The sequence below is a fragment of the Callospermophilus lateralis genome, chromosome 19 (genome assembly GCF_048772815.1).
Source record: "Callospermophilus lateralis isolate mCalLat2 chromosome 19, mCalLat2.hap1, whole genome shotgun sequence".
Taxonomy (NCBI): Eukaryota; Metazoa; Chordata; class Mammalia; order Rodentia; family Sciuridae; genus Callospermophilus; species Callospermophilus lateralis.
The window spans coordinates 37,826,607-37,854,378 of NC_135323.1; the positions used below are offsets into that span (position 1 = coordinate 37,826,607).

Below are 27,772 nucleotides of genomic sequence, written 5' to 3' on the forward strand. Positions count from 1 at the left end.
TGCCAACCCAGGGTGCATCTCAGACCCGAGAGCCTTCTCGACATTGGACAAGTCTGCTTATGCAGATGCCTTCTGTGTTGTTAATAATATGCACTTGGTGCCCAGAGATGATGCAGCGTGCATGTCAGCCTGCAGCATCTGGACATCCTGGGAAGGCCAGGAGGTGTCCAGCTGGCAGGGTCTGGACGTTGGCCTCGAGGGAGAGTTCTTCAGGTGGGACCTGAGTTTGCAAAACCGTGGGCTTGCTTTTCTTTGTGGGGCTGTGGCTCTTTCTGAGAGCCCCCTCCCCCAGCCCCGTCTCACACTACTTAGGGAACTGCTTAGAGCATTTCAGAGAATCAACACATAACATTTTATTGACATACACTGAACATTATCAGCAATAGTTAGATTTCTTTTTAAATATATTTTATTGGGAACTGCTAAAGTTGCCATCATCATTGTTCCCACTATTATTTTGTAGAGGCAGATTTTTCAACCACATACGCCAGAGTATTTCTCCGTGTATCCCATTAACTGCACGCAGTTCTCGTGGTCTCATCCCACAGTCACATAATTGCCAAGTCTGTTGTAAACAAATGCACGTTTAAACACATCTCCGAGCAGGTATTTCATTAAATGAGACCCTTTCTAGCTCCATGCAGGTCTTCTCGGGTGTTAAAAGCGGGAGCCGGGGGCAGGCAGGAGTGCAGCATTCCTAGAGACGAAGGATGCTCAAGTGTGTGCAGGACACTTTTTTCTTTTCCCCTTCGACTCAGGGTGGACTAGTTTGCATGTGCATAGTGAGTTGCACATCTCAGACATCAGATCCAGTTTAGGTCTGTTGAGCAGATTCTGTCTGCAGACTTCCTTTCCCCACCAGGTTTCAGGTGTGCTGCGGATTTATCTGTAACTAAGATGCTTCACCCAAAAGGCCTCCCTCCTTGTGGCTTTTGGTCAATGGCAGAATCACTTTCCACTGGGGAAATAGTACGGTAGAGAGAGCTGAGTGACAAGCTGGTTCTGGTGCCCTTGGAGGTCAGAGTCACATGACCTGCAGTCATGAGCACTGGGATGGGTGCAAGTCTGTGAGCAGGGTGAAATCAGGAAGGGCTGGAGCGAGGTTCCCCAGCAACCCAGACGGGGCGACCCTCGTGAGGCACTGAAGTTTGGGAGTGTGACTTGACCTGTGCCTCCGGCCCACCTTGCCCTGGGTGCATGCAGTCCCTGTGACTAGCGCCACAGCTGGGTCCCTGCCGGGGAGGCCTGTCACACAGCACTGCTGAACTTGACATCTGACTGCTCGGTGCTGTCCGGAATGACTGCCTTCAAGGCGGCGTGGCAGAAGCGGTTCAGAGCTGGCAGGTTTGTTTTCTGCTCCACATACAGCCTCAGTTTGTCCCTGAAGGTCTCCCCAAGGAAACTGTAGATGAGGGGGTTCAGACAGCTGTTGGAGAAAGCTGCGAGGTTGACGATGTGGCCGGTCAGGGGGTAGGCATGGCGGAAGGACTGTTTGCAGGGAGCAGCCCCTGGCTGGGTGCGCTGCAGGAGGTGGACGCTGATGAAGACGTTTTCCGGCAGCCAGCAGATGAAGAAGACCAGGACCACGGCGAAGATCATGCGGAGCGCTTTCTGCCTCCGGGGTCGCAGGCCTCGGTGCTTGTGGGCTTTGACAAGGACGCGAACGATGAGGGAGTAGCAGAGCCCAATGATGGCGAAGGGAATGATGAACCCCAGAGTGACCTCCAGCCACTGCACCTCCCTGACGTCTGCAAAGCAGAAGCAGACCTCCTCCGTGTGCTGCAGGTGGACGGCCGTGAAGGGCACCAGGGTGGCTGAGACGGAGGCCATCCAGATGAGACCGCAGCTCAGCCTGGCGTGGTGCTTTGTTCGGAAGAGACTGGAGCGCATGGCTTTTGCCAGTGCGATGTACCTGTCAAAGCTCATCCAGGTGAGGAAGAAGACACTGCTGTACATGTTGATCTGCAGGAAGAGAGACATGAAGGTGCAGAGCACAGCAATGTCATAGTACTGCTCGTCCAGGTTGAATACCTCAATCAGGGAGTCGGCCACCAGGATGAGGTCTGCGGCCGCCAGGTTGATGAAGTACAGGTCGGGGATCGTCATCTTCTCACGGAAACTGATGTTCACCACCAGGATCAGAATGTTCCCCACAAAACCAATGGGAAACAGGAAGATGGTGTAAAGACAGGAGAGAAAGAGGCCAATGACATACTGCTGGTGCTCAGAGAGGTCCCCCGTCTGGTTCACCAGGGCAGTGCCTTGTAGTGGAAGAGACAGGTTGAGTTCTGGGGAGGTGCTGTTGGAGTCTGCCAGCTGTGTGGTGCCTGGGTAAATCTCCATGCCAAAGGTGTGGGCTGGAGAGGTCATATCCATGTTGCCACTGTGCTGTCTTCAGCGTTTGCCAGAAGGGTCACAGAAATCAGTTTGCAGTGGTGGCTCCATCTTTAGAGAGAGAGGTGATTCTCTCTGCAGAGAGCTGGACATTTGGGTTTGACAGCTGTAGAAAGTTGAATGCACAGGTGCAGTTGGTCTGCAGCAGAAGCCGGCTTGTGGCTAGTGGGGCGCTTGGCACTCTGGTTGGCGGAGCTGGCTCATGGCTGGAAGACGCCGTACACACTTACCATCTGGACACCAAGGAGAGGCAGACAGGACAGGACAGAGCCGAGCTGTCGTAGGTCACAGAGCAGTAGAGAGAGGCCAGAACTCTAGGTTTTGTTGTCTTGGGGAGAATGGTTGTCCCTGAGCTGAAGGAGAAGAAATCAATGTGGAAAACGTCCTGTCTCTTCCCCAGGGGTTCCCATGCTTGCCTGGTTTAAATTGGAGACGGGCCATGAGTCATCCCCAGATGCAGTGAGTGGGTCACAGGCAGATAGCAGGCTCATGAAGTAGTGTGGATATTGAGTATGGGAATCTTAGGAAAACTACCGTTTGTTGGGACAGGAAATAAAATTTATTTCAGCAGCTGTTGGAAAGAGAAATAACATGGGAAGGGAAAAACCCAGCTTTTTTTTTTTTTTTTTCTTTTTTCCCCCTGAAAGGTAATGGACCCAGAAAACCTAGTGGAATCTGAGCAAAGTCTTTTCTCTTGCAATAAAATAGGCAAAGGAAATCCAGCTTTTTTTTTTTTTTTTTTGGTAATGCTACTACTACGGTTGAGTGCCAGAAATGAAACTATTTTCTGTAATATAGAATGAAAGAGAATAAGGAATAAAAATGGTCATTGTTTAAGAAATAATGTTAGCTGGGTGTAGTCCCAGCTACTCAGACTGAGGAAGGAGAATCGTTTGAGCCCAGGAGTTTGAGGCCAGACTGCGACACAGGACACCCTGTCCCCAGGGAGGGACGGAGGGAAGGAGGAAGGATGAAAATGATATTCAGTTATTTGTAAAATGTTATTTAACCAATTATGTAAAGCCCAGTTTATTTTTGTAATGTTGTTTTAGCATAGAAACTGGGTACAGACAGGGACATGGAGGTGCACGCAGGGTTTCCTGTGGCTTACTTGACTCCTGTACCCCTGAAGTTCTCTGGAGCAACCAGGGTTTTCAGCTGGCACATTGGCAACGTCTGGAGACGCCTGGAAATGTGGGGGTGGCCCAGCTGGGGTGGGGGAGCATCTAGCTGTTGGAGGCCAGGGATGCTGCTGAGCATCCAACGGTGCACAGGACAGCCCCCTCCCCAGCAAAAGATTTCCGGCCTGAGCATCAGTGTCTGAGGGCGAGAAGCCTGGAGTCAACTGACCTGCCTCAGGAAGATGGTTTGGGTTGTTTTTCTTTTGGAATTTCGTTTCATTCTTTGAGGTCATTGGGCATCATTTTGAAGTGTTGCAAGACCAGACTAGAGATTTACTGACCTATCTCATGAAAATACTGCTAAGAAAAAAGGAAAATAAGGAAGAACAGATCTCTGCCTTGGCGCAGATATGATTCTGAGGGTGTTCAATAACCTGTGCTGAGTGGGGGTTGATGGATTTACTTGTATTGGTTATTTTACATTCTTTATTCATCTTTAATAAGTAGTACCAATTTGAGCAGTGTAAATGTCATTGTTCTGAGATTCCATCTGTAATATTGAAAGCCTCTGGATTTAATTTCTTTTTAAAAACTGCCCAGGGCACTAGTTCTGTTCTTTGAATGTGGAAATTCTGGCAGGTATCAGACTGCAGTTGGAGAGGGCAGTTTAAAGGTGAGCAGACCCTTGACAAGGAGACAAGCCCTTGACAAGCAGACTCTTGACAAGGAGACCCTTGAGAAGGAGAGTGCCTTCTCTTCCCTACACTACTGAATAAACTCTAGGGAACAGGTTAAAATAAGCCATTTGTTTCTTTTCCACGTAAATGGAGTCTTTCATCCTTGACCAATACTGCTATTGTATAATGGTCTACAGAGAAGACACGGGGGCTTGCTATGAAATTTACAGCATCCTTATTAGAGTTGGCTGTGAACTGAAAATCTAAAAGTGGGTGTCAAATAGTTCTGTATAGTTTTGTTTCAAGTTTCTCCTGCTTGTCCAGATCTGGGAAAACGACACTACACTTCATCAGCTCTGTTACCCTTATCTTTACATCGGGGCATCAGCCCACTATGACTTTCTGCGTTGACAGTAGTGACCATAGTACCAAGTTACCAGGAGAGCCTCGAAACAAGGCACATCTGGCTTGGACCCAGGGCTCACTGCATGTGGTCACGCCCAGGTGTCTCCTCTGGAGGGTGGAAGCTGGCGCTGCTCCTTGGAAGGGACAGTGGTATGGACATGCCTCCTGCGGTCCCCTCACAGGTCTAGGGTTTCCCTCCCAGGACTGTGACCTCGTTTGACCCTAGCAGCTAGTGTGCAGTACCACCCAGACCCCAAAACCCATAAGTGGGGTGCAAGTCTTACCTGAGCTGCCTGGGTTCTCTTCCATCCCTCGGGGGTTTGCTGGAGGCACACTTGGCGCTTGCCTGCACTGGTGGGATCCTGGACTTGCAAGGAATCAGTGGGAAAGAAAAAGAGAAGACCCCTCCAGGGAGGCCTGGCGGGAAGGTTCCCCAGGAAGCGCTTGAACCAGCTCCTGTGGCTGTCTGAGGCGCAGTCTGGTCCCCTTGGCACTGGGCCGGCTTTATAGGCTTCCCAGGGCTGCTCACTGGGCTCTGGCCGCTCCCTTGAAGGCCAGCATTAACCCTTTTTTTGCTGGCCTTTTTCCCCCACACTTTAACAATGAGCACAGTCCCACTAAGCATGGTTTTATGGAAGTTTCCAGTGTGACTGGTTTTCTTCACCCAGTGACACCTTTTTTTCTTTCTCTCTCTTTTTTTTTAGTTTGAAGGGATTATAATAGATATTATGATCATTTGTTGAAACAAGCAACAGTATTCTTTCTTCTTTTAGCAGCTTACTGGCTTTAAAACTAAACACTGAATTTCAAAAGTTAACATAGTGATAAGCATGTGAATAATACATAGAGAATTTATGACTTCACCAAGACATTTGTGGAAAGAAATTTAAACACAAGAAGTAGCAGGTATTTGGTAAGAAATCAGTAAAACAGGTGGCTTTCTGCTCTAATCATTGACCACCCTTCTCTCCTCTGCTGCTTGGGAGCCGTCTGGGGCATGGATGGCTGATCAGGTCTTTCCTACCATCACTCCCACTCCCAAAGTCCTGGTGACCGAATAGCTGTGTGTCTGACTGCCATCTCTGACTTCCCACCTCCTGTCGTTGGAGTTTGTCCTCAGTTTTGGAGGAAGATCGGCCATGCAGCTCCAGAGCAGAGACCAGTGCCAGGCACTGGACAAGGCTCTTGGGTACCACAGGCCTGAGCTGCCCTGGCTCATAAATTACATTTTAGGTGATCTTATTTATGCTTCCTTCTTGGTGTCTTTTTATCTTTTGATTTTTTTGGAGCTGTGAGCTTGAACACTGAGTGACCTTTTATGCACTGAACAACAAGGTGGCTGTGGTTGAGGATAAGTGGGAGCCAGTGCATCCTTCTCCCACAGTGCTGCCACAGGCTTGGAGAGGCAGGCACCCTTGCAGGTGGGACCCTGACAGTGCCATGCACCTCCGTGAATGTGGGCCTGGCCACTTGCTGCCCCGTGAGCTTTCTCTTCTCTATAGAGCCTGTTGAAAATGCACTTCAAGGTGTTCCGTATGATGCTGACTTAAAATCTTGCAGATATCTTGGGAAATGTATGCATATTTTAAAACAGAGGACCATCTTAAAATTTTTATGGAAAAATACTAATCCTCTGGTGAAGAACTGTAGAAATTTGGACTCTTAATATGTTAACTTTTAAAAATTTGAATGGCATGATAAAATAAAGAGCTGATTGGCTCTCCATCTTTTGACCAGCTGCAAAGTCAAGATGATTTCAACATTAAGAATGCCCACGACACCATTTTGAAAGAAACAAGTCATGAGAAAGTGCAGCTTCCTCTTGAATTAAATAAATAAAATAAAACCTAAACCTCGAAATAGCCGAGGCATGCCACTTAAAAATAGCCACTCCCTGCTCTTGCAAACCCATGGCTCAGGGCTCAGGGCTCAGGGCTTGGCCACTTGCTGGAGTTGTAAGAGGCTTTTGGCTTCTTGTAGTCCTGAGGCTGCCACTTTGCAGGTCCTGGTGGGTTTGCTGCAGGTGGTCAAGGGCCTGGCTGTGAGCTCATGCTTGAGGTGGAGAATGGGCAGCTGAATTGTGACGTAGCCATCTTGCTTGAAGCCCAGCCTCTCCATTAAAGTACTGGCACAGTCACCCAACTAACTAGTGCAGGGACAGGGCCCAGAGGGCAGGCATTTCAGTCCCAGGGCTCCTACTTGACATTTGCATGGAGAGGGTTGGGTGGGAGCTGTGGAAGTTTCTGGAAAGTCTGAAGAGCTGCTGTCATTTTTAAGTCTGACATTAGACGAGGCTTCCTGGTGCTGTCTGCACATGGTGCTCTGCGTGTGCTGTCTAGGGAGCCCTCCTTTGTATCTGGGGCTGGCTCTGGCCTCCATTTACTGGTGGATAGAGCTCAGGGAAGCAGTGTGAGTGGCCTCGCAGAGAGGACAGGCCAGTGTGCCATGTCCGCCTCCTTCTTGCCTTGTGGAGTTGATGTTCTTGTGGGTTTTTTGGTTTCTGTTCATCTGGGATAGGACAGGGTGAGTGGAGGGAACTTAATAGGGAATCCAATAAGGTCAGATGGAGTTAGTTAAATTTGGGAGCAGCTAATACTGGCTAATGCATAGAGAAGAAACGCCAGTCAAATAAGATAGTTTCTCACTTCAGAAGCCCTCATAGGAGCCTGGACAGGGAACAGGTGTGGAATAATCTGGACACTTCGTGGTGACCAGGGTCCTGCTCCTTCCTGTGACAATGGATATCCTTTAGTGGCACAGTCCGAGCAAGCCCATGTTCAGCGTTGCCGGGGCCCCCCTCCTGGTTCTCCTCTCTTGCAGTGCTTGGGCCTATGTAGTGCTGGGCTGCTGGGTGAACCTAAGCCTCGGGGATCATTCATAAGGTGGGGGCGTGTGGGGTTATTTATGGAGCTGGGTGCCTCTCCAAAACACCCTCAGCAGTTACTCATCTCCCAGCCTTCCCAGCCTTCCCAGCCGCTGTCTTTCAGAGATAGTGACCTCATTAGGAACCCAGGTGTGCCCCAGGCACAGTGGCTATGCCAGTGAGAGGCTGAGATGGGGGGATCACAAATTCAAGACGTGCCTAGGAAACTTACACCCTGTCTCTAAATAAAATAAAAAAGGGCTGGGGACGTAGTTCAGCAGCAGAGTGCCCCTAGGTTCAGTCTCCAGTCCTGTAAAACACACAAACAGAACCCCAGGTGTGGGAAGTCATTTGACTGAGGTGAATCCTCCCAAGATTGATTTGCTATTCTTTTTGTTCTGTTATGCAGTGCGGGGACACAGCCCAGGGCCCCCTGCATGCTCGGCAAGCTTTCTACCACTGAACTGTGTCCCCAGAGCTTTTGATTATATTTTAAGACAGGATCTCCCTAAATGGTCCAGGTTGGCCTTGAACTTGCAATCCTCCTGCTTCAGCCTCCTGAATTGCTGGGATTACGGCCTTTGCCACTGAGCCTGGCTCAGCTTTTCTCTTCTTTGAGCACTAACTGGGGAGATAGCACCTTATTCAGAAAGGTCTGTGGGTTTGCTTGCTTGAATCTGTTTCCTGCTGAGACCTCAAGCCACTTGAATGAGGAATTTTAATCCATGCTGGAAAACAGCACAGAGCTCAGAGAATTCACCCCAAGGTGTTTCCATTCCTGCTAGGTAGATACCTCATGAAGAAGATGTGTGCATTTTCTCTAAGGACCCAAACAGGGGCAGCAGGAAGACCCTTGCAGGGTTCTGATGACTCTTCCCACCTCAGGGGGACACAAGTACTTCTGAAGTTTAATACTCATGACATTTGGAAGCAGTGAACCAGTCAAGTGCTAGTGGCCCCCATTTACCAAGAAACAGACCAGGGCCCAGGGGTCAAGGGTTTACATAGGCCATGATGCAGTGAGTGGCAGACAGGATGTAGGCTCTCCTAGTTCAGTTTTTGGCACCCTGTGCCATTTACTCACTATCAGGAAATTCAGACTGCCCACGACATCCTGCCTCATCCTCATCCCAGAGGACGGTGTTAGCAAGAGGCATCCCAAACCCGTAAATTACCCTCCTTTCGTCAGAATCACCCAGGTCAGTGTCCTGTGGCATGGTCTGTGGAATCTAGAAACTAAGACAGACTCGGGGGTGCTCCTTCCCCTAGACAGTCTTGGTGCCCTGGTCCTGGCCCAGTTTGGTGTATGTGGCTGTGAGATCCTGGATGCATGCTGTGGCACAGACACTGTTTTTACCATAAGGCTGTTTCCTAGAGAAAGTCAAGAATGGCAGTCTATCTTTCAGCCTTTCCCAGCTTGAGACGAGATTTACAGTGCTCAGATTTGACACTGCTCAAGCCCTGCACACGCCATCTGCCCTCAGCCCTGGAGTAGGGGCCAGTCCAGACGGCGACACAGTGCCGGCGTTCTGGACAGCTGTGCTCCTCTGCATGGCTACTGGGAGTGTTCTGGGCACTTCCTCTAATTCTTTGAGAGTTATGGCAACCAGGACTGCATGTAGCTCACAGAAGTGCAGACAGATGACGTCCCCTGTGTCCTACTGCGAGAGTGCTGTCAACCTGCAGGGAGCATGCTTGTGGGGCAGATTCTAGAAAGCGTGGGTGGTGAGCTGGGTACTTATTCCACCTCCACTTCCTGCAACCACTCAGCTGTGTTCCTCAGAGAGCCCCGAGAAGCCTAGGTGCCACAGCGGCTTCTCCCAAACCCCATGATTTTCTACTATGCAATCAAGATTTCATGCACCTTGCTTTGGATGAGAGTGTGCCTTCACTGCTAGAATTGCACTCTGAGATACTTTCTTGATTTTCTGTTGGCTCTAGGTCTTTCTCTTGGCCTTGGATATGGAAAGCTCTTTGTTCTCAGAATATTCCAGACAGTTATGGGATGAGGGGCAAGTGGCCAAGTGCTGTGGCAAAAGCCAGAGTCCCAGCAGACCAACCTGTCTCTCTAAGGCCTACCAAGGTCCTTGGTCCTGTGGTTCCCTGTGGATAGACCCTTGGTGTGGTCCAGGGTCCCTTGCTGCTTCTACCCTTGGCCCCCCTGCCCCTCCATCAAAGCAGAACTTCTTTAAATGTTTCAAAGTTTGGCCCCCTTATAAGGGGTTTCTTTTTCTTTTTTTTTTCTTTTTTTTAAGAGTAGGATTCTACTGTTTGAGAACCACCAGTGTACATTTTTGCAGTTGGGTTTCTAAAATCACTCCCTTGGCTGAAATGCTTAGGAAGTTGGTGTTGCTGGGAGCTCCGGGCTTGTCCTGTGTCTCTCCTGCCTTATTCCTGGGATCAGCTGTTTCTTCAGGACACTTGAGCACATGGGAGCTTTTAATCATCTCAACTGGTTCTAAACCAACAAGCCGTTGCCATCTATTCTTGCAAGACATTTATTTGTAAATTACCTTAAGAGTTTCTACTCTGATCACGAGTAAGGTGAAGGAACCTGGCATGAGCCACTGTCAACTGGGTAAATTATAGAAGCAGCCTTTTTCAGACATGGGACAGCAGGCAGTGCAGCTTAGACTCCGGCCAGGCCAGGCTCCGTGTTTATCTGGCTTCCTATCTGAGGCAGCCTGTGGTCAGTGGCACAGGTTGGGAATCCAAGCAGAGCAGGATGAACTGGCTAAGTTGAGGGGACAGAGACTAAGTTTCTGGAGGCTGATGGAGCAGGAATTGCAGGATACAGTACTGGAAGAGGAGGGCGTCTCATGGAGAGAAGGTCCCCCAAATCTGAATGCAGTCTGCTGGAATCTATGGCTGAGTCGTGTGTGCATAGAGTAGACGCTGAAAGCCAGTCTAACAGCTGAAGCTGCAACAAGCCAGAGAACTCCAGAGCTTCCAGAGGGATGATTGATATTCTCATTTTCTCTAGCCAGAGTACAGGGCCATTTATGTGCTAGTCCATTTTCCATTGCTATAATGAAACACCTGTGGTTGAGTACTTTATGAAGAAAAGAGATTAATTTAGCTCAGTTTTGGAGGCTGAAATTCCAAAGTCAGACCCCACCATTGACTAAGCCTCTGGTGATTCCCCTCGACCAGTCACATCACAGTGGATGGTATCATGGTGGGAATGTGTGCAAGGGAGGGGAGATCACATGGCAAGTCAGGAAGCCAGAGAGACCAGTAAGGGGCTGAGACAACTTTCCAACCCTCAAAGGTCTCACCCCCCAGTATCCTACACTGGGGACCAAGTCTCCAACACATGCACCCTCAGGGACACACTTAAACATAGTAGTGTACCGTAGTCAGTAGAGACCCAAAGAGGGCACACCTTAGCATTCAGGCTAAATTTGCACTGAAGACTCCTGTGGTCCTGATTGACAAAACTAGGAAATAACTCTCAAAAGAATTGTGATCATCTGCCAGTAATAAACTGCCTACCAAAATAAACTTCAGTACTCTTTAGAGAAAGACAAGATTCAAACATTCAACAAGGAGAACTCAGTGTCCAGCGTCAAATAAACAAAGAGCCAGGCATGGTGGCACATGCCTATAATCCCAGTAACTTGGGAGGCTGAGGCAGGTGGATCACAAGTTGGAGGCCAGCCTCAGCAACTTGGTAAGACCCTGCCTCAAACTAAAAAACGAGGATGTGGTTCAGTGGTAGAGTGCTACTGGGTTCCATCCCCAGTACTGGGGTGAGGGAGGGAGTGGACTATGGGAAGAGTACATTGAGCTCTGGTCCTTTCTCCTTGCCTCTTCGTCCCAGGTAGGAAAGAATGCTCTTCCCTCCTGCTTCCAGTTTTGCTTGTAACCCCTGTGAACAGGCTGCAAGCTGACCTCACTCTGGTACCCAGGCCACATTAAGGGTATCAGGAGTATAAATAAGGGAACAAAGCACAGGAAAAATAGAAGGGAAGACTTAACGCACTGAGAAATTTTAATATTGTGTCCCAGAAGCTACTCAGCTGCATAAGATATAAATCCTTTTTCTTCTAAAGAAATTATGCAGATATGTAAACACTGAGAAAAAAAACACAGACCTGCTTTTGTTCTTTGGTTCACAGACTAACATTAAATTAGTCATTAAAATCGAAGGTATAGATTTCATAAAACCAGAGAGAATTCCAGCAAGAATGAAGGATGTCAACCTGAAGTAAGACAAACATCTCTGCCTTGTGTTTCTGTATTTCGTGGGTTACCAGTCCCCGTGCAGACAGTGGGTGGAACCCGTGGGGCCTTGGAAACCTGGGGCTCTCCGCTGGCCTACCAGACCAGCTGGACCTAGGCAGCCAGTCCCCTTAGGTTCCATGGAGCAGGACAGCTCAACATCATGATGTAAAGCAGCTGTCCTGGTGTTTCAGCTTGAGGGGATACTCCCAGAGCTTCCGCGGTGATGGCAGTTTTAAAACTAACCTTTTTTGTTCTTGGCAAGATTTCTGTTGCTCAGACTTCCTGGCAGTGTTGAAAGCTGACCACAGCAACGGTTCGGACCAGATCATAATATGACTGTAAAGTTATTTGGAAAATACTTTTATTTTTAAGATTCCCGTTTTGTCTTTTGGTTGGGGTAGAGAAAGATGCCAACCAGCTGGGGTTGTGACTCAGTGGTAGGGTGCTCGCCTAGCATGCATGAGGCACTGGGTTCCATCCTCAGCACCACATAAAAAATAAAAATAAAGATTAAAAAAAAAAAGATGCCAGCCAGTAGACAAACATTGCTTAGTCCCCATCACAGAGCACTTCAGCCAGATGGAGATGCGTCTGTGGCCAGTCTCTGCGCTCACGTCACTGTGTCCTTGATGTGCAGGGTCCCTTGAGTTGTGATTGTTGGCGCAGGTCAAGAAACCATGGTGCCTCTGAATAGATAGAGTTGAATGCCAGAATGCTCATTTTTAGTAAGCACTCTCACAACACTTGTGTCATCCCCATTGGCTCTTCCCAGGAGGGCCTGTTTCAGCAAACGGGTATTTTAAACACCAAGAAGGCTCTGCTGCTTTCCCTGTGGCTCATGCCAGAAGGCAGGATCAGACCCAGTCCCTGTCCTGTTCTAGGAGACACTGTTGTTGGTGCCTCCTCTTCTGCACCTCTGTGTGAGGCGCCCTAGGGCGTCCAGCAGCATGAGCTTGCAGGGCTTGTGGAAGACGAGGGTAAACAGGGAGTTCACACAGCTCTCCCCAGACAGGACCAGTTCTGCCAGGTTCATGAGCAGCTCATCCCGCGGGGAGCCTATGTCCCTCTGCATCTTTCGCCTGGCCCGTTGGAGGAGCACTGTGCTGGAGAAGAGTCGGCAGGCAAACATGTTCAGAGTGATGGCCAGTACCACCCAGCGTGCAGAGGCGGTGTCCCTCCGGGTGAGAGCTGTCCGCCAGGCCAGTTTAGCAGAGAGCAGGAGGGGGAGAACCAGCTTGAGAACGAGGGCGAGCCCAAAGCCCAGGCTGAACTTAACAATTTCGTACTCGGGCCAGGCCGTCAGGGGATCCACCTGGCACAGGGTGGTTTGGTGCAGCTCTCTGGATGTACCCAGCAGGGATACCACAACCAGAGAGCTGCAGACAGCGCAGCCCCAAATGGCAGCCAGGCCTGCCAGAGGCCTCCAGGTGCCCTGGGCCCCTGTGAGCAGGTAGCTCGAGGAACCCGGCAATAGAAACAGGACAAGCATGGCCGCCTGCAGGTACTGGGCATTGAAATAGCACATATTGGAGAAGAAGGAGAGGACCCCACAGTGCAGGTTGGTTGTGAGTATGTAGTCAGGCCTGCTGGCAGCATTGAGTGACAGCAGTGTCACCAGGATACTTGTGACCGTGAGGCCTGAGAGCAGCATGTCCAGGGCCACCAGCTTGCCATGGTTCCGAATGAAAGTGATCAGGTTGAAGAGCCCCGTCACCAAGCTCAGCGGTACAAGCAGAACAATATACACATGCATGCACCTGGAGATGACACTTTGTGCAGCAATGACATCTTCCACGGCTGGGGACACATGGCTTGGGTACCGAATCCAGGACATGTTGTGGGAGTCCATTTGGGGGGCAGCTGTTGGACCTGTAATAGAAGCACATGCTGGACAGTCATGGGGCTAGCCTGAGAGGGGTGAGCACTTTCTGAGGGGACAGTGTTCCCAGAGAACTCCTGCCTCCAGCCCGCCAGGGAGGCCAGCTTGCTCAGAAGGAAGGAGTTTGGGGTAAGTGGGTGCAGGTTTGGGAGCTCCAGCAAGCGTCCTTCATGGAACCCACAGAGCCAGGGCCAGTGCTGTGGTGTGAAGGTGGGGAGTGAGGACCCCGCCCCCATCTTTCTGAGCACCCCTTCTGCCACCCTCGCCCCTGCCCAGAGAACCTCATCACTTGTAGGCTAAAAGGCTTCTTTGAGTGCGGTCGCATTCTCCTGGGATGAGTGACTCAGCACGTGCCCCTGTAAGCGGACTCTTGGGAGCAGTGGCTGTCTCCCCAGAGGGGCGCTTAGTCAGTGGCTTCTGGGGAGTAGAGTTTGAGGAGTGCCAATTTTGAGTGGCCCAGTGCTCCTGCTTATTTTGGTCCTGGCTCCGCATGTCCAGGGAACAGCCCAGAATGTGCGTTGCTCAGAGGCAGGACAGGCCTTGGCACTTAAGAGTCTGGCTTTGGGCCCCTGAGAAATTCTGAGAAATCCAGAGAAATCCTAGCCAATTCCTACCCCCATTAGGGGCCTCTTACCACTCAACATAGACACTGGGGACCCAGGGAGTGGCATGTTTTGGATGCTGTCTACCTGGGGATTGCCAGCCTCTGCCCTTTCACCAGGAGTGGCTTTATTACAGCAAGCTGTAAATTCCTGGGGTTCGGGCTTTAAATAACCTCTATGAGCCCATCTTTAGTGACTGAGATTATTTGGTTTCCATACATATGTCCCCTCTCTCCTTTTAAATTTTAACTAAATAGCAGATGAGGCTGGGAGATAACATTGCTGTTCACTGACAGGAAATTGAGAACAATAAAATTGGAAGCATAATGGGCCAGCGTGACCCAGCCAGGTTTGTTTTCTCTGAGGACGGTTGGCTTGTCTGGGTGGACTCGACCACACTTGAGCGGGTGCGTTCCTGTGTGTCCAAGCATGTCCTGCCGTGGGCCCGGCCTAGCAGGTGCCCACATTGCAGCACAGATCACAGACACGGCTCGCGGGTTGAGTGGATGTGAACGGCCTCTTTCCCTGGCTATGGCCAACTAGCAGAAGAGTTTGCTGTGTGCGTGGAGGTGTTCACTGTGTCTGCGTTCTGTTCTCAAGTCAGAGGATCTTTGCATACATAGATCTGTCACTGGCTTCCCACTAGTGTCACTGATACCCTTCTGTACACACACACTTGTCTGTCTCATGGGTCTGGCAGCTGTATAATGTCCAGTCGATTGGACAGGAGCCTTCAGGATCTTTGAACCAAACTCGGACAGTACTCGGTGTTGCCCTCTCTGGGAAAGTGTGAGGTCCACAGTGTGTCGTGTCCTGAGTTGTAACCAGTTCCCTCTCAACCCGCCGTGCACCTGTGTTTCCTGGTCAGTGTCGGGACTGCCCACCCCACTGCCCCTGCTCGGCAGTCCCTCCTCCTGCAGCTCGGCTCTGTCCAGGCTGAGTGCTTTCTGCCTCCACGGCCTTGTAGAGTTGCCAGTCTAAACATTTGATGGCTCCTCTGGGGTCAGAATTCTAGAACGACTGTTTATCCTGCCAGGGACTCACTGGGCTTCTCATGTTGGTGGCCTAGTGACTTGGTCATGTCTTCAGATATCTCCTCTTCCCTTCCTCTCCCCTTTCCTTCTTGACTTGGACCAAATGTGCTGGACTTTGACCAAGGACTTTCCTTAGGCCTGTCTTTCAGGCCATGGTATTTCTCTCTATCTGTGGCTAGTTGGCTACTAAAACCATCTTCCTAGTTTTAAATTTTAATTTTTGTGTTTCTTATTAGAAGAGGTTCTTTTGTGATTTTTAAAAAATGTGACATTTTTAAAACGGTTCCCATTATAGTACCCCTTTCTTATAGGTATTTTCAAACTTATCTTTCAGTTTCTATCTCTGATTATCTCTGAACAGGAGCGTTGGGTGTCATACTTGAACACTTATATTTAGAAATAATTTGCAAATCAGAGTGACTTGCTCTGGAGCATATCTGTTTTGGCTTCTGTGAGATGCCTGGGGGCTCCCGAGTGCTGGGGAGCACAGAGGGACTGGCTGGGCCTGTGTGGCCATCTACTCTGGCTGTGCACAAGAGTCTTTTTTCTTTTTGGACTTTCAGTATGTAGCAAAGCCTACCATCACCAGAACTGGAGCCCAGGGAAAGGCCCCTCGCTCTGTTCATGCGCCTTACAGGTCTGAGCTTCTGGGCCGGACCTGCCTCTTTCTGCCAGACGCTCTCCCGCCTCAGCTACCTTGTTCATTTTAGGCTGGGGTGGGGACAGCCCACGAGCCACAGGAGTACCTCTGCTCCTCATTACAGTGTGGGCTTGACTTCGATGTGCTTTGGTGTTTGGGAACCCTGGTGGCACCCCCATTGGCCAGCTTTCATCCCACAGGCCTGCAGGGGCCACATGGGTCACCCATTCCCTGGGTGTGTGTGTGGCTCTTCAGATGGAAAGCTGGCAGTGGATTGTGATGTATTCCATCTGCCAGTGCTTAAGGACCCAAGTGGTGTGCAAATTAAGACTCACGACCAGACTAGGAGGAAGCTATTTGCAATGATCATCTCAACAGGCAAAATAGCAAGAAGGCTTCCGCACACTGACTGCAGGCCAGGAGACAGATTTGCAGTCCAGACGTCCAACCTCTGCATCTGGTCAGTGCCTTGTGGACAGTGCCATGTGGGCGGCATTGTGGCTTGTGTATGTCACTGTCATGTGCCATCCTGGTTCATGGCAGTCAGCTCTGCTCTGATTTGTCCAGGCCCTGGTTCCCAGCCTGATGAACAAGGGAAGGGTAGCGTCTGCATTGGCCCTGAGCCTCCTGGAGGGTGCTCTGGCCCCCTGGGAGAGGCCTCAGGCAGCTTCTTGCCATACATGAGCTTCTCCCCAGGGTGAGCTTGCTCAGGTGGCTGAGAGCCGCTGCTGTGGTATCTTCCTGCCTTCCCCGTGTGGGACCTCGGTGTTCTGGCTTCACTGCAGCTTATTGTGGAGGGTCACCTTAATGCATGGGACTCTGTCTTGGCTGTGCAGCAGGCACTGGAGCACCCACTTCCAGGGCTGGGACATAGAAGGAAAGAAAGGCCACTTGAGAGCCCTCCTGGGGGTAGTGCCTGGTGCTGACAGCTGGGTTTGCCAAGTCCTGCTCCGGTGGTGTTTCCACCAGTGTTGGCTCTTGTGCTTTTGCTTAGAGTTCCTTGAGATCAGGGTGGAATTTGCTTGTGCACATGCCATGGAGACCCAGGTGGGCCCACCTCCATCCTCCTTCCTGGGCCCTGTAGCATGGGGTCCTCCCAGTGATAGCTGAAGCTCCGCTGGGTCCAGTCCTGCTGAGGCCTGACTGGTGAGGAGTACCAGGTGCCTTCAACTCTGTCCCCAGTTCTGTGAGCACCACGCTTTCCTCCCTGTATCCTGCCTGGGTGCTTACTCCCTTGGATCCTGGTGGCCCTGGACCATGTACCCCAAGGTGGCAGGGCTGAGCTCCCCCGGGCAGCCCGAGGCCATGCCCTGCCAGATGTGGTGACTCCCATGTCTGCCCAGCGGGGCCACCTCACTCCTTGACTTTTCCTTTTTGAGTGAAGACAGTAAAACAGAAACATGGGGGCATTTTTCCTGAAGCATCCACAATTCCATCCTTGCCATACAACCTCCTGGCTTCATTGTATCCTGGGCTGTTCATTGGCCTCGGCAGTCTCGCTCCCCTTGCTCCACCCTCACCTTCCTGCCCCCACCAAAAGGGACAAGCAAGATGGGGAGAGAGCAAGAGATAGTGGGGCTGAGCCTGCACACCCGGCCAGCTCAGGCTCCAGGAGTGCAGGCCCAGCTGCCCCCGCCCTCCCAGCACATGTGAGACGCGCTTCATGACTGCTGTCACTTAGACCTCAGTTTCCACAGAAGGTAGGTGCAGCTGGAGTCCCTCCCCCTTCCAGACTGACACATGATGGCATAGTGTGGCACCTTCAGGTCCAGCCCTCTCCCTTGTGTGATGCACATGAGGGGCCTCCATGATGTTGGGCGCCAGTGGTCACTCCTTTCTGTGGCTATGCAGCCTCAGTAGAATTAGACTGGGTCACCAGTGGCTGTCATAAAGCTGCGTTAAAAGTGCACAAGTAGGTTCTTTTTTTTTTAACCTTTATTTTATTTATTTAATTTTAGGTGGTGCTGAGGATCAGACCAGCGCCTTGCACGTGTTAGGCGAGCACTCTACTCCTGAGCCCCAGCCCCAGCCCCACAAATAGGTTCTTAAGAGAGCATGTGCTTGCTTTCTTCTGGGGCCCACCTCTAAGAGCAGCGTTGCTGCATCCTCAGGTCAGTGTAAGGTTACAGGGTCTCCCGAGGTGGCTGCGCCACCCCACATTCCTGCTGGAATCTATACTTTTAACTTGAGTAAAAGCAAAGGTTTTTAATTGAGCCCCAAAATTCCCTAGAAGGGGAACTTGCACTCCACAGCATCAAGTCTCAGGCCAAGAATCAGGGGCTCTGGAACCTTCCTTCACCCCTACAGAAGGGCTTTGGCATCCCTGGGTCCCTGGGGAGCTGCTGGCACTCCCAGGCCTGTTCCGTGGGTGTGCCGTGCTCCCAGCAGCGCTTGGCTGCCGTGCTCCTTGCACAGCCGTCAGGGTGGTTCCTGGAGGTGAGCATGTACTCCCCAGGGTTGGAAAGCAGGAGGTGAGGCCACCCCCATCCCAGGAATGCGGGCTAGAGTTTCCTAAAGGGCCCGTGCAGGGAAGCAGGGTACTCTTTCCTTCTACACATGTGCTCCTCCAGGGGACATCAGGGTATCCCTTGCCTGCCTCAGGTACTGTGTTTTCTCGTGCCTCTCCATGGCATCTGTTGTAGGTGGCAGAGTTCACATCTGTTGTGAGTTCTGCCAGTTCCATCTCCACACAGTTTATTGAGTGTTTTCTTGCTTCCTAGTTTATATTGTCATTATTAATGGCTAATTGTAATTGTGCTGTGACAATTAATTACTAAGCCTTTCTGCTCTGTGGACATTAAGCTCTCTCTGAACTTTTGCTCTTACAGATCCATTCCAGCCTGTACTTGCTTTTATAAATCGCTGGGAAAGGCTCACAGGTTGTTTTTCTGTGCAAAAAGAGCATTAGCCAGTGAGGTCAGCAGTCTCCTGTGTGGTTCGTGGGCCCTGTATACAGACAGCACACAATTTAAGTGGCCTTGGTGTTGCTTGGCCGGGGTGCAGGGCCATATGAGGTCTGTCTCTATGGTCCCATTGGTCTCAGATTTGAATCTTTTGGGAATTGTAGTTTTCTTGTTTTTCTTCCTACCAGCTGAGGATACTGAGGGCCTGTGAAAGTGTGTCTCTGTTATTGGAATGGTGGAAGGTGGGTCAGGGGCCAGGTTCCGAGATAGAGCACAGAAAAAGCTTGAACTGCCTTTGCAGAGAGGCCCCTCTCGTGAAACTCTGTTCCTGTGCTCTGCGGGGCCCCACGAGCCTCCTCCTGCGGCACCTCCTCCCTCCACAGGGCTTGGCTATATTAGCACCTTCTGGTCCAAACATTGCAGTCTCTGGTCCTCCAGCCTGGGACTGACCCCTGATGACTCACTGTGTCTGTTGCATACATGGCCTGAGGTCCTGCACAACCAGCCTCTGGCTAGCTTTGAATAGAGGTGCAGTCTCAGAGAGGGTCTTGAACTAATATCTGGGGGCCTGTGGGGGGTCAGCTGAAGGCTGCCAGTTCTTAATCCCCAGCCCACAGGTCTGGACAAGTGGTGAAGGAAACTCGGACGGCTCCCCTCTGTCCTGCCTCCTCCACCCTCATGGTCCTGTGGCTGTGCAGTTCCAGGAACTGTTTGAGCCTCTATTTTAGGTATTGGGAAAAATGACCTCATTGAAGGATCGGGATAAAAGAGGTTTCCATTTTCCTTTTCTTGACTCTTCCAAAGAAAACATATGTGCCTTCTGTGTCTCACGCATAGACACATGCACACACACGAAACACACAGCATACACCAACATGCAGACTCCTACACATGTGTGCTCACATGCTTCTAGGAGATTTGGAACTGGTCCTGTGTGCCATGGAGCATCCAGACTGTCAGCAGTGCCCTGGCTGATCTATCCGTCTCCTGGACAGAGGACCTGAGGGCACACAGTGCTCCTGCAGGGTGTGGCCCAGCATTACCATGAACAGACCACATTGTTGGACACCTGAGTCCCCTCCTTCAAGAAATCCTAACACACATCCCTCCTCGGCAGGGGGATGTTCAAGAATGAGGCTACAGAGAGCTCTTTGCTTTATTCAAGTCCTGTTTTTCAAACACCCTTCCTCCACAAGAAGCATTCCTATACCCTGACCATCCGAGGTACAGATTAGACAGATGAGCAAGCAGGAAAGGGTGGAGAATTGGGTCTAGAGGCAGCACTTGTGCCCCTTTGAAGGCCTGTGGGCCCCATCTGTGCCGCATGCTGTGTGCCGCGACTCTTCCCCAAAAGTGGGCTGGGGGCAGGCATGTGAGCTCCCGGGCCCGTATTTACTCAGACCCTGCAAGCTGGAGCTGATGTCATTTCTGTCATCGTGGATGTGTGTGGCAAGGCCACCAGGAACCCTGAGGTCAGATAGCTTAAGCTGCCCGCTTGGAGTGTTAGAACCTATGTGGGGCTCGGGGTTTGGGTAGGAGTCAGCCTGTGTGGTGGCAGGCTGGAGTGCAGGCAGGGCTGTAACTGGTGAAGAAGGAGGGCCACTCTTTTAGCCAGAGAGAAGGTGTTTGGTATTATGGCTTTTCGTTGGCTTCCCGGTGGCCTCTGTGACCCTGGCCCATGTTGGCTTTGTGGAATCCTGCCCCACTGCTGAGCGGAGCACCTTGATCCAGCCCTGAGGACCTGGCTGCCCTGACCGTTTCCTTCTCTTGCTGCACAGCATGGTGTCTGCCCTAACAGGAACTCCAAGGGAGGGTATCCCAGGAGCCTGGCCTGGATTGCAGGGCATGAGGGTGTTCACAAGAGCCTGGGCAGCCCTCCCTTCGTGCGAGCTCCTGTGTCCTGAGTGCTTTCACAGGGCCATTTGTGGACCCCTCCCAGCAGCCTGCCCTCTGCTGCTCAGGTCTTCCGCTGCAGATCTGCCGGCTTCCTCTGACCGGCCGTTCACTCAGCAAGCCTCAGTGGAGCCTGCCTGAGCCAGGAATGGGAGCACCTGGAGGCACCTGGCCAGCCAGAGCCTGTGGGTAAGCCCCAGCAGAGGGACTCGGGAGGGGCAGCTGCGTGAGCATGCACTCAGCCCAGCACCCTCCAGCCCAGCACCCTACCAGGAAGTGCCCGAGGCTCTCCTTCCCATCAGCTACCTTTCAAAGAGCAGACGCTGCCGGGGTCCCAGAAAGCCAGCAGTGCCATTGCTTGTTGCCTCAGGGGTGACCAGTGGGTTTGAATGCCACAGCCATGGTCCCAGCCAGTTGACAAGCCCAGGAATGCATTATGAAGTGTCACCAGAGCACCCTTGTGGAGCTCTTATGAAGTGAGATGAACCTGCACTGAGCCCTGGGGGCAGGCACGTATGCAGGAGCCTCACACTGAACCCCTGTCTGAGCACCAAGCCCGCTGTGGGGCTGCTGAACCCTGCCTGCTGGCTCCCCAGGGTTCCCTCCCAAGCTCTGTCTGCCACCTGCCTCTGGGTGGAAAAATGGACGGCTCGGCTCCTTCCCCCACCGTGCCACAGCCAAAAGAATGCTTCATTTTCAGATTTCATGTGCCACGAAAACTTGATCCAGATGTGCCTCCTGTCAACTTTGAATTTCATCAGTTCAGCCCCTTCCCAGGTTTTTGTGCAACAGTGAAAACCCAGCAGTAGCTTCATCAACCCTTTCTGACCCTCCTTGAACCTTTCCCCACCTCCGTTTTCAGGAGGCGACGAGAGTCACTCTTGCCTTTTTCTTAATAAAGAAGTGGGCAGCCTACTCAGTCTTTCCTAGTGCCAAAGGCTAGGAAAATGGTCGTATTCTCTTTTTATAACGGAATCAACCTGTAGCATAAAGATACTTCGGTTTTTAGAAAGAAACTTCCCATCGCTGTGAACTGGCTCTGGCCCCCAGCCAGCCTTGATGACCTTCTGGGTAAGTCAGAGGCGGGGGCCGGTGGGCGGCATTGTGCTTCCCAAAGAAATGAACAGAGTGCTTACCTGGGCTGAGGCTCCTGGTGCCCCACGGGGATGTGAACCGGGGATGTGAACTGGAGCTCCTCAGGAGCGAGGCTCCCTCCGTCTTGCTCTCCCTTCAGTTGCTCTGTGCTCACTGAGAACAGTCAGGCACAGAAACCCACAGCTTCTTAGGAAAAGAGGAATTGGCTGCGAGTCACCAAAACCACACACTGTATTTTAAGCAGCGTATGGTTTGGCCGTGTGACCCGGAAAACATTCAAACCAACCTATGTCAGACGCAGCTCAGTGTGGAGACAGGAGAAGTGACGTTGCACTGTGCTGTCCAGAGCTTCCAGGGCTTTCCTCTGGACACGCTGGCCCCTCAGGGACACTCCCTCCCAAAGAGTAGCAATGTTCATAACTTTAAATAGGAGCTAAAACCCCACCCAGATGGAGAAAGTGCTCAGAGCCAGGAGCCAGCAGAGCTTCCCTCAGCCTGCGCTGCAGGCCAGCCTCAGCCCCACCCAGATCGGGGTCTCCACCATCTGCACTGACAACCGGGTGACCTGGGACAGTGGATGCTTCATCCTGGATGCCAGGTGACCCAAGACCTAACTGCAGAGTTGGGGGGCCACTGGCACCCAAAACTTCACTCAGGGGCCGCATGGAAGTGGGCTGTGCCAGGACACGCGCCAGAAAGCACGTCACAGGGTGTTCCCCAGCGCCCTCTCCGCCTGGCCTTGCTGAGGAGGCTGCGGAGCTGGCAGAGAGGAATCCTGGGCAGAGGCCCCACATCTGAAGGGAGAGAGGCCTGGTCAGACAGAGGTGAAGAGCTTGGGCATACTTCCTCCTCTGGCTTTTCCTCAGGCGGCCCTCTTGGGAATTTAAGGTACTCATAGTCTTCCTGTCCTTCCTCCTTGGTGCTCCTGTCCGTCCCCCTTTTGTTTTTGTATCAGAGATTGAACCCGGGGCACTTAACCTAACCTAACCGCAGAGCCACATCCTCAGCCCCGCCCCTTTTGTATTTTATTGGTCTCACCAAGTTGCTGGGGGCCTCACTAAATTGCTGAGGCTGACTCTGAACTCGTGGCCTTCCTGCTCAGCCTCCCAAGCCACTGGGATTACCGCACCCAGCTCCTACCTCTCTTTGAAGGTTGTTCCATTTTAGGGGACCCTCAGGGACTATTTAGGCTGCACCCAGCTTGTCGGGGGTCACTGGCCACATCATAGAAAACCTGTAGGATCTGCAAGAGGGCAGTGCTGCCCCAGAGCCCCGAGCTCTCCTGGCGTGCTCACTGTGGCACTGCCCCTCACTTCCCTCAGCCTCCTGAATTTGACAGGAAACCTGTCTGGACCCTTGGTCCAGCCCACTCCGTGGCCAGAGTAGTCCCTGGCTATCAGTCCTGAGGGTGATGAGTACTGGCTGCCCCAGGGACCAAAGGGTCTTTTCCAGGAACGCAGATGTATGCCGTGGAGCCCTAGTGTTTGGAATGTTGTGAGGGGGACCTCTGCAGTGGTTCTCCTGCTGTCGCCGCAGGGGTTGTCTGCCCTTCGGGGCTATCACCAGACCCTCTGGCACCTACTGCCCACCTGCTGTGTGTCAGCCCTGAGGTGAAGGCAGCTTGTCCAATGGGTCACAGTGCATGTCAGCCTCTGGTAGGTACCTGGCCTGAGCACAGGTGGGGTGCAGACCCACCAAGAGCCACTGAGCACCCAGTTCGGCTGAGAGTGACCACTGGTGTTTCACATGTGACCCTACGTCTGTTTGTGTGGCCTCTGCTCTAGCTTTCTTGGTGGCTTTCAATAGTTCCACAAACCCACATTCTACCCCAGCCTGCAGAATGGTCCCTGACTCCCAGCCCTGTGTGCCTGGCCCCTGAGTAAGTGATCCCTGGGGAATGGGCCTCTGCCCCACCCATCATGAAGGGCGCTCAGGAATGTGGGACTGCTGTGAGGATCCCTAAATGAGGGTGGGTGGGGTTTCTAGAAACAGCAAGTGCTGGGAGTCAGGGGCCAGTCATTCCTCCCATGGGTCTCCTTACCCTGCTGGTGCCTGGGCTTCCCCACAGTGGACTGAGCAGGGCATGGAAGTGGGGTGGGGAGCCCTGGGGTCTGGCCTGGTCACCCACTTGCCAATGCCCTTTGGTAAACCAGCCTCCACACCTTCCTGGCCTTGGTTTCCCTTCTGTAAAGAAGGGAACAAACTCCTGTCCTGAAGCCTGCTGCTTGTCCTCTGGATGTCATGCCCTGTCCCTGGCTGAAGGGATGAAATCTATGCTGTCATCCCCTCCAGGAACCCATCCTTTGGCCTGTCACGGGCACTGCTTGGTGTCACCACTGCCAGGGACCAATGAACAGGCCCAGGCAGGAGCCCTGTGGGGACAGCCCCGCCCCAGGTAGTGGCCACCCCTGTGGAGGCACGGCCAGCTTTGCCCCAGTGTTTGTTGTCCACAGACTTCTATGAAGTGTGGGCTTCCCTAGAAAGGGCATCCTGTCTCCCAGTTCCAGGAGCTTAGGCCCTGGGGCCTCACCGAGGCCTGGCAGAGCAGATGGGCTTTTCCTCAGGGACACTTGGCCTGTGGGAAGGCTCTGAGCTCCTGGAAGACTGAACACCGCTGGCCCAGTGCACTGTCCTCACCTGGCCCATGGTGCGTAATTGTGCTGAATAAACTGTGTGTGGCCTGGCACCTGTGTTCATGCCTGGGGCTGTTAGCAGTAGGGGCGCTGGCTTGAACAGTTGCTCTGACTGGGAGTTAGGAATTCAGGATGACAGGGCCCCTGGACCGTGTGTTTGTGGCCCTTTACTCTTAGGGCCCACCACACAAGAGCCCTTGAAGCTAAGTGCAGGATCAGGGTAAGCAAAGATTGTTCTGGGGAACACCATTTGAGGGGGTAAAAGGACACTGCATACAGGAAATAAACAGAGGGGCAGTAAGTGAGGGTGTGGCTTCCTTCCCTGGCACCTCGAGGAACACCTACCCTAGGTCATCTGGGTGGTCACTCAGCCAACAAGGCACACTTCGTCCCCTCTTCTGCTCCTTTCCATGTTCCAGGTACTCTGTAAGAACAGACTGGTTCCTGACTGTCCCATCTTCACATGCGGTGCCAGGAAGGCCCTCCTCCCACCCAAGGTCTTGCACATGAGTGCCCGCAGCAGCACCTTTCCCACAGCCAAACAGAGTGTGCAACCAAATGCCCCATCCAGGGAGTGGGTCAGCCGTGTGGTCCATCCACACATAAAGGAATGACATTCACAACCCTTGAGCTGTGTGCTCAGCGAGAAGCTAGACACAAAGCCAGGTGTTGTATTAGAATTCCACGAAACCCAGGAGAGGCACATCATGGCGATAGAAAGTCCGGGAGTGGCTACCATGGGCGGGGGGCCACTTGCATTTTGTATCACTTTGTATAATAACAATGATTGTTTTTTTGTTTCTCTTGACTTTTGTCATAGGCATCCTTGAATTTTTTAAAAACACAATTCAGTTATTTTTAACATTCATAGGATTTGCAGCCATCACCAGAATATAGGAACACCTTTATCGCCTTTGAAAAGACCCCTCTTGCCCACTGCTGTCTCTTGTCCCCACCCAGCCTTTGGCCACCTCTGACCTCCTGTCAGAGCCACATGCTAGTCCTTTTCTTGGCCTCCCTTTTGATTTTCTAGTTGATCCAAGGCTCCTCCCAACCATTTTTCACCCCAAAGCTGCTGCGGCATTGGCCGTCTTCCAGCGTTTGCCATGTCCATGTCCTTGACAGAGCCCCCCTCACGGGTCTTCCCAGCTCCACCATGAATCAGGTGGCATGCTCTGGTCCTTGGTGGTCAGCTGGGACTCTGCCGATGGTGCTGGGTGTCAGGGGCAATGGGCAGCAGCCCCAGGCTCACCTGCCTCGGGCTGCCCCAGCTACCATTCTCACTGAACAAATGCAGCTCTGCTGACTGTGCAGCCCGGGTGCCCCTCAGAGCCCTGGACAGGTTGCTCTTGTCCCTGCTCAGCCTTTCTAGGTGTCACCCCAACAATCCTCCGAGGAATTCAGCACGACAGGAGGAGGCGGGGTTGTCCAGGGATGCTTTGCTCAGTCCCACAGCCCTTCTGGGCCACCGCCAGGGCTTTTGGCCCTCACTCCAGTCATTGCCGAACCCACAGGAATGCTGGGAGAAAAGAGGGCTGCCCTTTTGCTGGGCACTGTGTCTTAGATCCAGCCCTGGCAGCCACCTGGGTGTTTTGCTTTGCAGGTGTGTGGCCATCATTCCTGACATGCTGACCCTAGGACCCTGGGGTGGGACAGTTCATCTTGTGGAAGCAAAGTTGCAGCCTGTGGCCCCTGTGCCCATGGCCCTGGGGCCCAGCTTGCCACATGGCTTCCTCTGTGGTGGCACCTGTTGAGGCTCAGATGCCCAAGGAATGGATGGGTCCTTGGATAAATGTTCTTCTGAGGGGATATTTTGGGGTCCTCCTGTCTCCTCTGTTGTTTGCTCAAAGTCAGTAGCTGCTCCCCTATGTGGTGCTTCAGATTGGTAGCAGCCACTCGAGTGGAATGCCACCCTGTTTGAAGGGTCTTTATTGCAGATGGGGAAATTAAGGTTTGAAGACAGGGCAGCCCATCAGAGAAGGCTGAACTAGCCACCTGATGGGCTGGGCCAGCTTCCGGGCAGGAAGGAGGGACTAAGTCCTCATGGGGGCAGGTCCTGTTCAAAAGCATCCTTGGGTGAGGCTGGCCATCATTATACTTAATTTACTCTGAAAGTCAAAGAAAGTGGAGTTGAAGACATTTCTGTTCTTGGATGGCAGTGTGTTGAGAAAACCTATAAAGGGAATTAGTCCTTCATGATGACCAGACAGGTCTTTCCTGTCCTGCCCAATTCTGGTTGGGAGGAGCGGGGTGGGCAGTCAGGGAACTCTTGTGACTGTAAGGAGACATGCTGATAGCTGCATGCCCACATTGGATGTGCTTTTTGAAAGACACAAGGTACCAGGAAGAAACAGAAAACTTGACAAGTGCCATAACAACTCATGAGATAGAATTTGTAATTAACACACTTCTACGAGAAAGGGCCAGGTGCTCTGGCTTTGTAGTATAGTGAACCCAGGGTCTAGGGAGCAGTAACAAGGGTTTCTTCCTAATCGTGCATCACCACAGAGGTGGGACCCAGTAGTCTTTCCTTGATTGGACTGCTGGAGCGCCCAGGAGCAGCGCTTGACCCAAGGGTGTAAAGGGATGGCGGGAGCGCCCGCGTCTGGACTGTGATCGAGTGGTGGCAGGTACTATGCTCTGGCAGCCTGTTTCTAAGCTGGGACTTGGTGTAAAATAATACAGGCCTGCCATGGCCAGGCCCTACCTGTGCAGGTGGCTGAGCTGGGTCTGTCCCACAGAGCTATAGACCCCAGGGTGGGGGGGTACCTTCACTGCCTCGTGTCAGGCTGGAGGCTCGTTCGTGGTGGCAGCTCATCTTTGCTGGTGATGCCGGGATCACCTCTGGTGATGTGGCGATACACTGAAGTTTCCTCCCTGATAATTAGAATCCTGCAAGAAAGCACCCACTTGACCCTCTCACCTGGTGGCTTCAGCCTCTCTTTACTGTCTTTTTAGTGCTGGGATTGAGCCCAGGCTCTCATGCTCACTAGACAGGTGCTGCCAAGCTACCTTAGCCTCTCGTGGCCAGTCTCTAAGAAGTTTTCATTTGGACCAGGCATGGTGGCACACACTTGTAATCCCAGTGGCTTGGGAGGCTAAGGCAGGAGAATCTCAAGTTCAAAGCCAGCCTCAGCAATTTAGTTAGGCCCTAAGCAACTTAGCAAGACCCTGTCTCAAAATAAAATATAAAAAGGGCTGGGGGTGTGGCTCAGTGGTTAAGTGCACCTGGGTTCAGTACCCAGTACCAAAAAAAAAAAAAAAAAAAAAAAGGTGTGCTTCCTGCTGTCATTGTCACTCTCTCCTCTCTTTCATCTCTCATCTGCCTGCTTTGGTGGATGTCACTAGATTCATTGGCAATTTTTGTTGGTTTTGCTTTTAGTTCAGGTTGTTGTCCTGTTTCACT

The 27,772-nt window shown here is 52.0% G+C and overlaps 2 protein-coding genes and 1 pseudogene across 8 annotated transcripts in view; 1 reads left to right on the forward strand and 2 right to left on the reverse strand.

Annotated features, from left to right (window-relative positions):
* Positions 1–27,772, forward strand: part of Chlsn (cholesin) — a 118,432-nt gene that overhangs the window by 39,081 nt on the left and 51,579 nt on the right. The window lies entirely within an intron of this gene.
* On the reverse strand, positions 420–5,061 carry Gper1 (G protein-coupled estrogen receptor 1). The gene is made up of 2 exons (XM_076840755.1): positions 4,882–5,061; positions 420–2,747 (listed from the first exon to the last, which is right to left on the reverse strand). The coding sequence occupies exon 2, from the start codon at positions 2,374–2,376 to the stop codon at positions 1,249–1,251; it is 1,128 nt and encodes a 375-aa protein (XP_076696870.1). The 5' UTR covers positions 2,377–2,747; positions 4,882–5,061; the 3' UTR covers positions 420–1,248.
* LOC143385380 (uncharacterized) lies at positions 12,487–21,925 on the reverse strand (annotated as a pseudogene). The gene is made up of 2 exons (XR_013089460.1): positions 21,775–21,925; positions 12,487–13,556 (listed from the first exon to the last, which is right to left on the reverse strand). The product of XR_013089460.1 is annotated as an uncharacterized LOC143385380 (transcript).

Bases quoted from the DNA above. Each gene is read 5' to 3' on its own strand.
- Gper1 (XM_076840755.1), bottom strand. From the start codon at position 2,376: ATGGATATGACCTCTCCAGCCCACACCTTTGGCATGGAGATTTACCCA.